Genomic DNA, 15,665 nt, shown 5'->3' with positions numbered 1-15,665 from the left:
CATTCTTCAGTCCTAACCACAAAAACCATCAAACTGAAATAATAATTTAGGTTTGAGATTATAAATAACCTATTAAAACTATTGATATATATCTCTAAACTTTGATCCAAAATCTTGCGAAACTTGGGTGAGTCTAGTTATTGATTCCTTAGTGCTAAAAATAGACTCAAACCTCAAGTTGATGGTTGGATGTGAATTTACTAAGTTTCCAAATATTTTACTTATGTATAAATATATTTCTTTTGTGGATCCTTTTCATAAGAAATAATTCTGGATCAGCAATTCAGTAGCGCCTATATATGGGGGACGTTAGAGTCTTTACGTTCGAATACCATTCAAAGTATCCATTTTTTACTCTTTTTTTACTGTGTGATAAATATATGCATGACCCTAAATGATACATTTCATTCGGTATCTGATGTGTCATCCCCAGGAGATGGCTGTATTTATCTCATTGATTTTTTTTATACTGTAAGGAAACAACTGGAGGGGCATATCCCAACTAAGATGAGGGGCATCGCCAGTTTAGACTTTAGGATGATGTTTTATTCTTAGACTTTAGGATGAACTTAACTTCTACAGCTAATTTAGGATATATGTCTTTTTTGACCTTTTGGTTTCCTTGTGTTTATAGCGCACAAAAACATGAAGAGATGCTAATAAAAATAAACTAAATATGTTTTGATCCAATGATTATGCGGCTCTTTTCGGTAAGAAATTATTCTAGATGATATTCAGTATTACCTTTCTATGCTCCATGGTTAAAGTCTTTATATCTGAGTACGACGTGAAATATATATTCTTGGACTCTCTGTTGATTGCGTAAAAGTTATTTATAAGAAACTGAATGATGTATCTCATGCAGTATCCCAAGTTTCCCACCCTCAGGAGATAGATATATTTATCTCATTGCATTTCGGTTTCCTATCTTCATAGTAAATGGAAACAACAGGAGGCATAATCTCCCAATAAAGGTGAATAAATTGGGTATGTAGTTCTCAATTATTCTGGCGTGCTCCTTTCACACAGCCAATATCACTCAGTTTCCACAACTAGGTTTCTCCGGATGAAATTATTTCTACATGTGTTTATGATAAATAATTGTGTACCTTCCCTTAAGTTATTTAGGAGGGCTTCTCTTATGAAGGCTTCTCTTATGAAGGCATTGTCCATAGTTTCCATAATCAGTTTTATTTGGATGAAATTATTTCTGTATTTATGGATGAATAAATATATAATATTTACCAGCTTTTCAAGCAACGGCTTGAGCAAAACTTAATGTTGGGGTAAACCCAAAATTTGTTTTGAAATATTGCACTCCTCAGATCTACAGTACCAAACATGATTTTTTTGATGAAGTACTCTCGTAGACTTTGGTATGAACTTGCATAAAAGTCTAAATGGCCTTAAATATTATTTAGTATGCCAAAGTGCCCCACCCAAAGGTGCATGTCGTTTTTTTATTTTTTCCTTTCCATATGTTTCAATGTCAAAAAAAAAAGAATAAAGGTCAATGCACATTAAGAAAACAAATCGCAATTCAATGATGATGTGGCTGCTTTCTGTAAGAAGTTGTTTCACATTCACACGTCAATATTGCCTCTATGGGATCCATGTGTACAGTCCTTACAATCAAGAATAGTTTGCAATATCATCTTTAGACTCTTTATTGATTGTGTAATGGGGATTTTTCGGACAATAAATGATACATTTGATTGAGTATCCCTAGTGTCCCACCTCCAGGAGATAGATTTATTTATTTCATTCAATTTCGGTTTCCTATCTTCCAAGAGTATGGATACGACAGGAGGCAGAATCTCTCAATCAGGGTGAATAGTTTGGGTATGTACTCCTAAATTATTCTTGGACAAAGGCATGTCACTCAGTTTCCACAATTATTTTTCTCTGGATGGAGTTCGATCTGTATTATTTATGAATAAATAATTAGTGTTTACCAGTTTTTCAAGCAACAGCTCGACAGAAAATGAATCATGGAGTTAACCGAAAGTCGGTTTGAAACTATTGCACTCCTCAGCAAGACCCCACCAAACATGGCATTTTTAGTTGAGTTTGTATTAGACCTTGGGGTGAACATGTAATAGAGGGAAAAATGGCCTTAAATGGTACAGTTAATTTATGACGAAAGAGTGCCCCACACTTGGCTGTATTTTGTTTGTTGACCTTTTCGTTTCCTTGTTTCTATGGGTAATAAAAACATGAATCACCGCCAATAGACATGAAATAAACAGATTGTGATCCAATGAGTATGTGGCTCCTTTCTGTAAGAAATTATACTAGATATGCACTTGTAAATGGTCCTTGGTTAGAGTCTTTGCATTGTAGTAAAGTTTTCAGTATCTTATTTACACCTTTTTATGATCGTGTGGTAGTCAGTGAGTGTATGCAGACAACTGGAGGTATCATATTCCTATTTTTATTGGAGAGAATAGGAGGCATTATAGTTAAGGTGAGTAGTCTGGCTATGTATATCTAAATTATAACTGTTTGCCTTTGGGTGGACTTAGATTTTCACTAATCGCTGACGAAGTAAACAGTGTCTATTAGTTCCGAAAGCGCCGTCTCAACAAAAGTCTAAGTTTTGGCGTGACGAAAATATGATTCTAAAATAGTTCGCTTTCCCTAATTTGTGACAAACTGATGATTTAGATTTTCACTTATCGCTCACGAAGTAAACATTGTCTACCAGTCCTGAAAGCGCCGTCCCAACAAAAGTCTAAGTTTGGGCGTGACGGAAATATGATTTTAAAATAGTTCGTTGTCCCCAATATGCGACAAAATAATGATTTAACTTGAATGATATATTTTATTAAGGACGCCAAAGCGTCCCAATCATGGACATCGTGGCTGTATGACGTTTGTTAACTTTTTTGCTCCTTGTGTTTATGAGGCATAGAAACATGAAAAGATACCAGTGCAAATTAAGTAAACACATTGTTATTCACTGATTATGCGGATACTTTTTCTAAGAAACTATTTCAGATCGTCACTTCCATAATGCCTATTTATGGTCCATCGGTACGTTCTTTACATTGGAGCAGAATTTGAAGTGATCTCTTGTAGATTCTTTGATGACAGAGTAATAATAGCTTATATGCCCAAAATTATGCATTTCACAGAGGATGCCAAATTGTCCGATCCCGTTATATGATACATGTGTTATTTCATTGACTTTCATTTTCCGATGTTGAACTTGTATGGAAACAACGGGAGTCGCCATCCCCCATTCATGGTGAATAGTTCGGACATGTGCTCCAATATATTCCCGGAGAGCCCACTGGATGAAGCATTAACCTTTGCATGCACCTAGTTCTGCATTTATTGTAGACAAAATGGACGGTGTTTTCCAATTTTGAATGCACCGACTCTACCTGACTCTTATGGCTGGCTTGGCCAAAACACGATTTTAAAATAGAGCTATCCTTTCCAAGAGCGTGCCCAACGTAGAGTCAATGCCCTCTGTCATAGAGTGATGCGTTCCGCGTTACTAGAAAATAATACCTCCCCTTTAATTTATAACCTTCAGAAAAAGACGGTTGTAATATACTCTGCGAATAATATACCCTGGATGATTTCAGATGTCGTGGCCTGCTTCTCCAAAAACCAAAAAATGAAACCTGAAATGCTGCATATTTAGGGATTAATCTTTTTTAGAATCGATGTTTAAACAGAGTGCTTTTAAGTTGGTTGAAACTTTTTCCCCTACGTTCTTAAAGATACCGCTCTCAAATGCCTATATTGCATAAGGAGCGTCAAATCGTTTCAAAATCAGGACTAAAATCTGAGAAACACAGGTAAAACCCATCATACACGTCAATTATTGTATAAGTATATCCTAGGCTAGACGCTTTCTTCTGATATAACGCGGTGAATTAATAGGGGCCCAGGATGCTCTACCAACAGTAACCTCTCATAGGTCCATACGTCGTCCTACCCTATCATGACGAACCCTGCACGAGCGGACAATCGAAAGTCTTCGGAATGAAATCAATGGACCGTGGACTTCAGTAACTATCAGACATCGTATGGGCCTGGCGAGCGCCTGCGATCACCCCCATTCCCTCGCGCGCTGTTTGAACCATCACTGCCTCTAAAAACCGTAGACGGAGCTGAAGAACCATCACAAAAGAGGCGCTAACTCTAATAACATGTTACGTTAGAGAATAACTAGAGATTTTGTTCCTAGAGGGATACCTGCTAGATCCTAGTTGGACGAAGGGATTATGGGTCGTTTTCGAATATCTCTGACCCTGGCTGGGATTACTTTCGCAGTTTAACTATGCTGGGGAAAGAAATATTGTTACGAAAGAATTAAGGCGCTTCGTTGACCCAAGATTCTATAGAACTCCTTCACGTCCCCACTCCTGGTCAACAAGGCACCGAAAGGGGAGTTAACTGTCTTAATCAGTCTCGCGTGTAGTTGTGCATCATCTCTATTTGTAATCCTCGTTAAATCACAGCCTATAAATATGACCCATCCCCCCCTCCATTTAGGATATCCTGGAAGCGATCGAGTACTTGTTCTATCTAGCAGAATGGAGAGAAAATCGAGAATTATTCATATTAAATTGGCGTTCGTCGTTGCGGTGTTCTTTAGGGCAATCATGGTTAATGCCGTCATTACGGCGTTGTACGTATTCGGGGATTCCACAATCGATGTAGGAAACAATAACTTCTTGGAATCAAATATCTCGAAGGCAAATTTCCCCCCTTACGGAGTCGACTTTCCCGGCGGCACGCCCACGGGAAGGTTCAGCAATGGCTTCATAGGCATTGACTTTTTTGGTAATCCTGATTCACCATCTTTTTCTTCTTCTCGCTCTTGAAAAGGTTTAACAATGGCTTCATAATCCTAATTCACCATCGTCTGGCTAAGATGTGACTTTATTGTAATCGCAGCACAGAAACTCGGATTCTTGCAAAGCCCTCCAACGTTCATCTCCATAGTCAATGATGTTCAGGCCTACCGCGGCGTGAACTTCGCGTCTGGGGGGTCTGGTATCTTCGATGCCACGGTAAATCGCATTTGAGCTCATCGCAGAGTCGCTTATCTTAAATTCTTGATTATTGATCACTTACATGGTTTTTGGTGGACCGATCAGGGGGCAGGCTCCTCCATCTCCCAGAACCAGCAGGTGAGAAATTTCCAGGAAATCAGATCACGATTGACGACCGGAATCGGCGGTCTTGCAGCTGGGATCTACCTCTCCAGGTCCATCTTCATCTTCAGCACTGGGAACAATGACATTATAAGGTATTATGTGACCTCCGGCGTTCAGGGTCAGACGTTACAGGACCAGTTCATCGTGCAACTGACCAACGAGTTCAAAAACCAGTTACAGGTTTGTGTCTCTGCCCCATTCCCTCTATTCTCTCGTGCATTAAACCAGTTAAAAGGTTTCAATTACTATTTGTCATGGCAGACTCTTTACAATCTCGGAGCGAGGAAGTTCCTCGTGTTTGGGTCCGGCCTCATCGGCTGCATCCCTATACTTCGCGTCACAGTCCCCTCAGGCGGATGTGTGGAATACATCAACAGTCTTTCTCGCCAGTTTAACAGCGCCACACTGATTGCCTTGCAAGAGTTAGCCGCCAATCTTTCCGGCTTTCGATACTCCTTTGTCAACGTCTTTGACTTCGTGTCCCTTGTCTCTTCCGACCCGGTTACATATGGTAAGAATAACCATACCTGGTCATCTATTGTATGAGCATGGAACTGAAAGATTTTTTCCGCTCTTTTCAAGGACTCACCAATATTGTCAGCGGGTGCTGCGGCAATTATACTGGTTGCAAGCCGAACGCTGCCTACTGCTCGAACAGGGATGCGTACTTCTACTGGGACGAGGCTCACCCCACCCAAGCTCTGTTCAAAAAGATAAATGAAGCGGCATTTCAAGGTAGTCAGTATGCCTCTCCGGAGACTATTTATCAACTGGCGTTTGTTTGACGGTAAGGACGACGAGCCCCCTATCGTCTCTGCAGTCAGAGGGGGGAGTAAGAAATAAAAGAGAGCGACAGAGAGATGTTGTGCGCCAAAATGTGTTCCCGCCACTATACAAATAAATGGAAATAAATTTCAACCTATTGCAGAGTCCATTCGACCAGAACGCCTAGTCTGGTGACGAAATCTAGCTGTGGACAGGACAGCTTCCGGAAACAAAGTCCGCTATCTTCTAACTCAACCACTCGGTAGTCTTGTCTAATGTTGATTCCAAAAAGGAATCTATATTCTATTAAGGGGATTACACCATAATAAAGCTTTTCCCACAAAAGGTAAAATGTGCGAAACAAAACGATTAAATTGAACCTCACTAGAAATCAACGAAACTTCTTTTGAAATTTAAAATGATCAGAATGCCAAAGTTGATTTATCAGACATTAGCCTTGGAGGCCAATTAATACACAAAATATAATCTTAAACAAGAAATCGACTATATGAGTTCATTACCGTATAAATAATATAAATTCAGAGGGTTACATATGCAGCGATTATATTATATATATTTCACAGACGACAGATATGAAAATTCAATTTCAGAGTGACGTAGTAAACATAATCAAATCGCTGGTGATATAAGAATTTGCAAAATTCAGAGTCTTGATTCACTACTTCCAGAGCAGGTTAGAAGCTTATATTCCAGATTTGATTTGCTATCAAAGATTTGATTTGCTATCAAAGAACTTCAGAGTTTTTAATTAATGAATCATGTACTTCAAAATTATCAGGACTCGAAAAGAATATCGAGTCCTAAGATCAGACAAGTAGAATAAAAAAGAAAATTTCAGATAGATATAGAGTTTCAAAAGTTTAATGGTATGGCAACGAGCAAAATAGCAAAACGTTTCTAGTGCTCAAATTACTTCAAATGTAAAATTGACAAATTAGATCTTAGAATTAATGCAGACAATCTATGCACAAAGCAAAATTTGCAATAAGAGATTGACTGTGCAAGTTACTTATTGCAGACGAATGTGAGTTGAAGTTTTCATGTATGTAGGGGTCAATTTTGCAAACAAGAAATTGAAATTTATATTGGATCTTCTGATATTGTTGAAATCTCGATATCACTTTACATAAGACTCAATGTCAGTCAAAGGTTTCATTAATCATTTTCAATGAACGTTAGACAAATATTTTTCAGTAAATTTCAATCTTAGATAAGGAGTATTATCACATCTCCTTGTGTTGAAAATTCCCCTGTCACTCAGTCCCTTGTATGAGCTTTTTCAGGCTATTCATGTGTCCAGACTCTACAAGCATCTATGCAATCTCCCGAACATTATTTTTCTCTCGACCAATACCACCCCAAATGGATCTCCTCACTATCTATTCTGACTAGAAGGTAGGATGTTGTAAATGAAATAGAACCTGGGTTGGTGGGGGGGATCATGTTTGAATGGGTATGTCAAAAGTAGTGCCCCTATTTCTAGTCTATGGGGGATGAACTGAAGGAAAGTGGGATTCACATATAGGCCACATAATATCCATCATCGGTCATCTCATACATGCTAAAATATGCTTGCCTTTTGGTTCCGTGAATAAGTCATCACAAGTTGTACACGTCTATGCCCTCTAGGCCTATGCACATCGAATATCATCGTCTCCTACTTGGTTAGTGATGACATCAATCTAGGACAATCTGCTATTTACCCAAGACACTATGCGATAGGAGGCCCCTAAAGAAGAGAGATCAAAGGCAGGTGCCCCAAATTGGCATGCTCATTATTTTAGGGTTTTCAATATTTTTAGATTATTAGAAGGCTTTAGGTAAAGACTCTCTATTATAAGCTTATCATATATTTTTCAAAAAGCTACACCTTGTGTTTTAGACGATACAAAGGAGTGTGTATCAACTCATTCATGGAACATGTCTGTCATCATCGGTTCCCGTGTACGTATAATCCCTTATCCACTTGATGATCATAGGATGACTTTTGGTATTGTTAATAGTCAAACCCTAATCGGTCATTTGAGTTTGTACTAAGGCGTTCAAAAATTATCAGAGAAGTCTTCTATGATATTTTCATGCCTTCGCCAAGGACTTCTCGCATCGTCTTCATTGAGTTGTCTTCCCTTATAACAAGGCCACACGATCCCATCTTGAATACTCAATCATCTTCATAAATTTTTTGGTACACACATACTAAGACGGTTTAGAATCGCATAATTAGGAACTCGTAGGTCATAGTAAAATCATATTCATAAATTAGGAATCAAATCAGATCTCTAGAATGATCTATGGACCTGTAGGGTCACATGAGATCAAAGCATGTTGGTTTTATTTACCATATTCAAGTTCATCTCATCATGATATATTCCGCAATTGGAAGTAAGTAAAAGCATAACCTTTCAAATTCATCTCGGTACTCTTTTGCTGATCTGATCTGTTTGATATATAAGACTCGATTCATTATGTTGTCTAACAATGAATCATTGAATCTCGCATTGATTTGAAACTTGACATCATTCAGTCTTAAAAAAGGTATTTCAAGGCTTGTCCTTCAAGATAAAGCATCACTGATTCAACATTATCTTCAGCTGGTATCGTATGTACTCTGAGATATCTCTCCATACCTCCGATCCACCCATCTACATCATCACCCTTGAATGTAGGTGCCCCTAACTTTTTCTTAGCTAGTGTCATCAACATTTGGCTCTAATCCCCTGCTTTGATGGTATTATGTATTTTGCTCTGGCATCCACTGATTTTGAACTTTTCCCTTGACTAAGGATGTCAAAGCATGCTAAAGTGTTCCGCATCATTTTCTCTAATGTGGCTTGATTCTCTTCCCTGGAATGCTGCTTTCCTCATAGCATTATTTCATCAGTTTGTGTATTTATGCTATAAAATTGTGAAGTTAATTTTAGTGTTATAGCGCTGTAATTTTTTCAAAACAAACAAAATGTATAACATAAAAAACCCACAGGAACTGACCTTCAAAAGTGAATCAGACTCTTACGTTAAGGTAATGTAGAATTTAGGATGATAATAAGAGTAATTAAAGAAACAAGTTACAGATTTAGTAGGAGAAGTGGTAATAGTAATAATGATAAATATAGTGAAAAGGTGAAGATAAGCAGGTAGAAAGTGGTGGATAGGGAAGTGGAGAAACTAGGATTATATATGACAAGGAGAAATACTAAGTAGTGATAGAGTGTAATAGTGAAAGGAAGAGGTGAGATAGTTATAACATAGGATCTTAACAATATAATTTATTAAGATTAATATTTTTATAGATATTTCATTAATTAAATAAATAAGATGATGAATTTTGTCTATAGTGGTATAATGAAGGGATATATTAAGGTAGGTAGTGGAAAAGTTATATAAGATCAATAAGCAAGAGAGAATATTAATATATTATTTCTAGTATAAGATATAGAAATTATTTATTCAATTAATAATAGGTTATGCATAAATTAAGATATATAAATAGTAATGATGGGTTATTTGGTTACATGTAGACTAATGAGATAGACAGATTTATAATACTAGCTTAAGGGAGATTGATAAGAAGCTAGGCGTTGTCTTATTGTGGAAGAATTATGTAGTTAGATAGAGGGGACATATTGTAAATAGTTTAGTCAACTAAGAGACGAGAAGAGAGAGAGAGAGAGAGGAGTTAAGATAAGGTAGGAAGATTATGAAGATTAATTAAGAGGAATTTAGGTATGTAATTTTATGATTTTATGTTTATGGTTATCTATAGATATATTTAAGAGGTAGAGATATTTAATAGGTATTTTGAATTTTTTTATTTGATAAAATAAAAAAAATGCTATAAATCAAGGAAAACTTTGAACGCCTATTGGGTGCTTGATAGAATGCCCAAATAAAGCTGATCTATGACATCTCTGCGAAATCCACTCGATCTGTGATTTAATCAAAACTAATATTAGCTATGTTTTTTTTCTACTATGCATTATCATCAAGATTGAATCACCGGGAGATATCAGATCTGCCTGATTCAGTTGAACACGAGTAGGGGCACCAAATTGCCACCCCCAAGCATCATTATGCGTCCTTGCTCTTCTTCTTCCATGTTGGTGCGGATCTGAGTCTTCCTCTACTCTTCTGGGGAGCCAACCTGGGTGCTTGAGTTTGTTGGATAAGTATCAAACTTCTCATCTCGCTCATCTTGTTGCCAGAAAGGTCTCCCTATGTTAATTTTACTTGTGCAATAAGATAGCATATTTTTCATAAAAAATTTGGCTTATACGCTCAAGAGAGAGCCTCTCTCGACCCTTCTTTTTTGTTGGCTCCCGATTCAACTGCTCCTCCGAGCCACTGGAATAGCATATGGTTCTCCCCATTGCCAGCCTCCGTCAGTCAGTCAATGGGGATGATAATCAGAGGTTACGAAAGATAGGTTTACTCCAGACGGGTGTGATTAAATTGCACATGCAGAGCCATTTGTTATGGTGTACCCTCTTTTCCCCACATCATCATCCCTATCAGTGTGTTACACTCTAGTTCATTGTTCCCATGGTTCAGCCCTCAGCATCAGCGACCTGAGCCAATCAGAAATTTGGGAAGAAAAAAATAAATATGATTTGATATATTGAAAATGATCTCATTGTTCAAACTTCCTTAATATGATCAGACATTCGAGATTATAATTGCTCAATTAAAATGGCCTGATATGACAAAAGCTCAGGCCTGGTCGATTGCAGCACAAAGGGCCACAACCATTTGGTTGTTTGTCGGCCCGTCTCGATGTTGAGTTGAAAGTGAAGTGTTAGACAGTATCTCATATTGATAATCCTAAAAAGTGAAACACGTTAAGAAATTTTAACCAAGGATATCATTTGAATAAATGAAAAACTTCACCTCTTGTGTGCATCCGTGTCCATGCCATCTGTGGGCTCTATGTTGGCCTATGTGGGCTCCTTCTGAGCTCATTTTTGGGCACCATGGGCTCTATCAAACTATTGCCTAGGCACTGGTGCTTGTTGGCTGTGAGTGGGCTTTAGTGCTCCTCCACTCGCATGCCTGGAGTTGGCTTGAGTGTTGACGCTAGTGCTTGGCTTCTCTAAACAACCAATTTTTACCTTTTTCTTTACATTCATCCCTGTCATTTTTAAACTAACAAGAGTACTTGAATCCATATTATAATGTTGAAACAGGATTTTGATGAAAATAATTGAGCTTGTAACATATCTAATTAAAATGTGTTATTTGAGCATGAATAATTAATTAAGTCCTGAATTTTAAATTAAAACTAAAATAAATTTAATATCAGTCAGATGATGAAAAATATGTTGTTGGGATATAAATTGATGGTAGAAACATGTGATGCTTTTAAGATATGTCCCTTCATGTGTTGGCACCAAATTGTTCTTCATTTCTGTAAGTTCTACCTTTTTTGCCTCAAGTATTGCTTCCACTTCCTTCAGCGTCAGGTTTGCTAAGATCGGGCTCTGATACCAATGATATGTTCTTGTATCTTAATTTCTAGGAATTAAACGATGGAAATATGACACTTATAGTATGGGATTCATGCTTCGCAATCTTTCAAGTGGAAGGTCCCCCTCGTATCCACTTTTAAACCTTGAGGTGGCCAAGAACCCCCTCGTACATCTAGGCTGAATGCAGCTCTGCCCCACAAGCTATCATTCGCTCCAAGAAAGTCTAATGTCAAAGATGCCCCCTCTGTGATGTCTTCTACTTTATTTATAGTCTTCTTTATTTCATCTGTAAACTATCGGTCAAGAAAAAGTGGTAATTCTGCTAGGTCAGTGACACATAGACCTATGACCCTTTCTAATCCATTGAACCTCAACGGTTCCTCATCTCATATACTCTTCTCAAAATCATACCACAGTCCTCCCTGTGATTACATCTCTAGCTCAATATATGGATGGTTATTTAGTGTTTATGGTAAATTCTATAAATGCATAAATTTGAATTGCCTAAACAAAATTTATAAAGCCTTAAAAATCAACTTGTCACTATTATATTTAATTAGGAAAATATGAGTGACTGAATAATATTTTATCCATCTTAGCCCACTGATGAAGCAAAATTAGATGTGCTAATATGTCATTGTTGTTAATTTCACTTCTTTCAAATGATATTTATGACTTTTTAATCTTTAACCAAAATGTATAGCTAAGCGCAAGGTCGTGTCCATAGGGACCTGGTTCTTAGAGGTAGAGTTAATGAGTAAGAAGTGCTAGTGAGAGATATTGGGACAGTTATACTAATAGAACAGCTACATTATTCTAATAAATTTTGTTTTAATTCAAAAGATATATAAAATTTAGAAAGATGCATCTAATAAAGGGTAAATAAGACATAAGGAAATAGTTAGAGAGATGAAGAGTTATCCTAAAGGATAGAAAATTAAGGGAAATGCTTGGTAATGGATAGGGAACTGAAGTGTTTGCTAAAATGACTAAAAGAGATAGAGTTGTTAAAAAGTATTAATTTTTATGATGAACGTGATTATATGTGTATTTTTTATTTGATTATGAGCATTACATTATTATGTAAATAAGGGTAATGATTTTAAGGATCCTTGGAAAACTGTGATTTTTATTGGATTAAAAATGTGGAGGAAAATGTGAAAAAATCAATATATAAGTCGATGATTGGAGAGTGTTTAATAGAATGTCTATATGAGAAACAATATCACGCCGTTGAGTTAATCTATGAATTTGTTTCATTGTATGCTTTTGTTTCATCTATGTGTAGCCTTATATGAACATATCTAAGTTACTAGACATCGCTGCCATGGGAGATCGCGGTCAGCTTCGGATCCCTCTTGTGAGGCAGCCTACTCTTCAAAATTTTTCTTTCTCCACTCCTCAAACTCGTTCGCTCATTAGATGAACTTTCCTCTGGAGCGAGGAGCTGTCACCCCCTCATTCTGAAAGGTTCAAGGAAGAAGAAAGAAATAGCATAGGAGGATCTTTCTCCACGTAATATTTAAACTCAACTTTTGATTCGGCAGAAAAGGATCATGTTCTTGACATGTAAACTCTGGTTTTATCGGAAAGAATGCTCCAAGAGCTTCCCTTAGAGAAGATTGACAGTCAAGATTCAAAGTTTTGACTTAAAGAAAGCCCGTTCTGACATGGGCTTTGGGCTCTTTCAGCTCAAAGCCCACAATGTGTCTTCTCTGTGTGATTTGGTCACATGGCAGCCTACAGGTTTGGTTAACACTTTTTATATTTGCCCTAGCCTGGCCCGCATTTTTCTGAATGTTCCAAAATTGTTAATCCCATGTTGAAATACTTAAAAATGATAAAAATTATATAAATTTCAGAATCATACAATATCTGAATAAAAAAACTTCTAACGCTTGCGCACGCAAGGCCTGATACTGTACACCTTTTATGGTTGCACCTACCGTGCGCTACCTATGCATGTATCTGCAGCTCTGGCCTACAGTGCTACGTTAGTGCCTACAGCTGCAGCTGTGCCTGTAGGCCTTAAAATTTTGTTTATTATTGTTTTAATAATCATCCTTTTTTACTTATCATGTTTAGGTTATATTCATTGTCATTATCATGCTAAACTCATGAAAGATTAGAGAATTTATATCATATACGAACTGATGCTTGGAGTGGAATTCTTTCATCACATGTCAAGAAATGTGCATCCTAATTCCATGTTGTGGACAACGTGCAACTAAAATTGAAAAAATTCATGCATGAATTTGAATATGTCACCCACGTGTTTACATCCTATCATAAAAATATTGAGTGCTAACTAGATGATTTTGTCTATTGACACGATGATCAAACATTAGATATCTTCATATACATGAAGATATTCATCCCATGAATGTATAAGTTGAATATTCAAGTCATATATATTTATTAACTTGGCTGAACATGCATAAACTTATGTAAGGAAAATTTTAGTACATGCTTACTTTGCCTAATTCACTTTAAACATTCCTTAAAATGCCTAATAATGCATTTTCACTTTTAAATTTTTATTTTGTTTACTAATCATTAGACCTGGTCTATCACAATTTTGTTTAAAACTTAATTTGTTTCTCAAAAAATTGCATGCATCTGAAATATTAAAATAAAAGTGATTTCTAACCTTCATGCATGTGACATATATCCCATATGCTTATAGTTAATATCATTATTTTTTATGATATTATTTTTGTTAAATTTATTAGTCATTTTGAGTGTCTTTATTGCATGTATATTTTATTTTATGAGGAAAGTTCTCTAGTTACTTTTTCAGGAGAATCTAGAAGATAGAACAGAGATGTCGGATACATTTTGGTTAAGGAAGCTACACCTTTTTAAAGTGATGAAACTTTCGAATTTGGAATTCAAATTTTTATTTAATAATTGGTAAACCATTTGGTTTTATTTTAAATCTGAATAGCCTGATAAGCATTAACTCCTTTGTATTAGAGAGAGTTGTTGATTGGGATAAATAATGGATTTTGGATGCGATGGGTGATGGTGAAAGTAACAGGGAAGAGAATATTTTTAATAATGTCACTCTAGATGCAATTTCATCCGTCTCTTAAAGAAATACTTTATAGGGGATGGTGTACAAATTACAAATCTAACAGATTTTATCTTTGATTAAAATTGGTATAACTTGGAGATCAATTTTCTGGCTTCTAGTTTTCTTGTCTCTTTCATGATGTCATTATAAATATTTTTCAATGTTTCTTTATTCCAGAATTGTAATAGAGCATTTAAAATGAAATTTTTTATTTGGAACATAATGAAATAAAAGATAAAAATCAATTATCATTTCTTGTTCATAAAGTGATCAAAAGGTACTGATATAATATTTGAAATATTTTATTTTCAATCTGTTTGTAAATTTTTGTTTGGGAAACCATAATTTTTTTTCAATATATTTAAATTATTTATTTTAAAATATCTATTAACTGCATATTATGAAAAGGTTAAAAATATTAACGTGGTAATTTTAAAAATATTTTATGATTTTTTTTTAACTCACTATTGTCTTGGTTCTTAATTTTCAATGTGTTTCTCAAGGGTCATGATTCTTTAATATCTCTGAAATTTTTTACTATATTCAATATCAAATATCTTTGTTATTGGTTATCTATAGGTAATTTCTGTCAAAAAGGAATATTGAATGTTCCACAAAAATTTAAGAGCAGATAACATTATTTCTCCCTCTAAAACTTTGTAAAAAATTGAAAATAAAGTATCTATGAAATTTACCACTACATTGAAATTATAAAAATCTGAATTTTGAACTGCAGTAAAAGTATAATATGTATGAAATTTACAACAGCGTTAAAAGTTCTACAACTCACAAGTTTTCTACAACACTGAAAGTACAATCTCTGCGAAATTAAGTACTGAATTGAAGATTAAATATTTATGAATTTTTTATATAACTGAACGTTAGGTCTTTTCTTTCACATTCCTTTTGCTGAGATTATTAAATCTCTCATTATCTTTTTTGACACAAATGAGCTTGAAATTATTTTATGCAACTTTATGCAATAGACAACCTTATTGATGTTATTGAAATATCCTACAGTAGTAAACATTGACTTTCACTCAGAAAGTTAAAAAACTATGGTACATCACACTTCTAGAGACAACATTCTACAAAGTTGATTTCCATATTTATGCTCAATCTTCTACTCAAGTTTGATGTAATCTAGATTTTATGCAGAAT

At 35.8% G+C, this 15,665-nt stretch overlaps 1 protein-coding gene across 1 annotated transcript; it reads left to right on the top strand.

Annotated features, from left to right (window-relative positions):
• The first annotated feature begins 4,504 nt into the window (after positions 1 to 4,504).
• Positions 4,505 to 6,102, top strand: LOC144716838 (GDSL esterase/lipase At5g37690-like). The gene is made up of 5 exons (XM_078592089.1): positions 4,505 to 4,803; positions 4,918 to 5,033; positions 5,121 to 5,360; positions 5,442 to 5,691; positions 5,763 to 6,102. The coding sequence occupies exons 1-5, from the start codon at positions 4,554 to 4,556 to the stop codon at positions 5,963 to 5,965; spliced, it is 1,059 nt and encodes a 352-aa protein (XP_078448215.1). The 5' UTR covers positions 4,505 to 4,553; the 3' UTR covers positions 5,966 to 6,102.
• The last annotated feature ends 9,563 nt before the right edge of the window (positions 6,103 to 15,665 follow it).

Source organism: Wolffia australiana, chromosome 2 (assembly GCF_029677425.1).
Source record: "Wolffia australiana isolate 7733 chromosome 2, ASM2967742v1".
NCBI lineage: Eukaryota > Viridiplantae > Streptophyta > Magnoliopsida > Alismatales > Araceae > Wolffia > Wolffia australiana.
The sequence above is the reverse complement of the archived record's forward strand: the minus strand, read 5'-3'. Positions and strand labels throughout refer to the sequence as shown.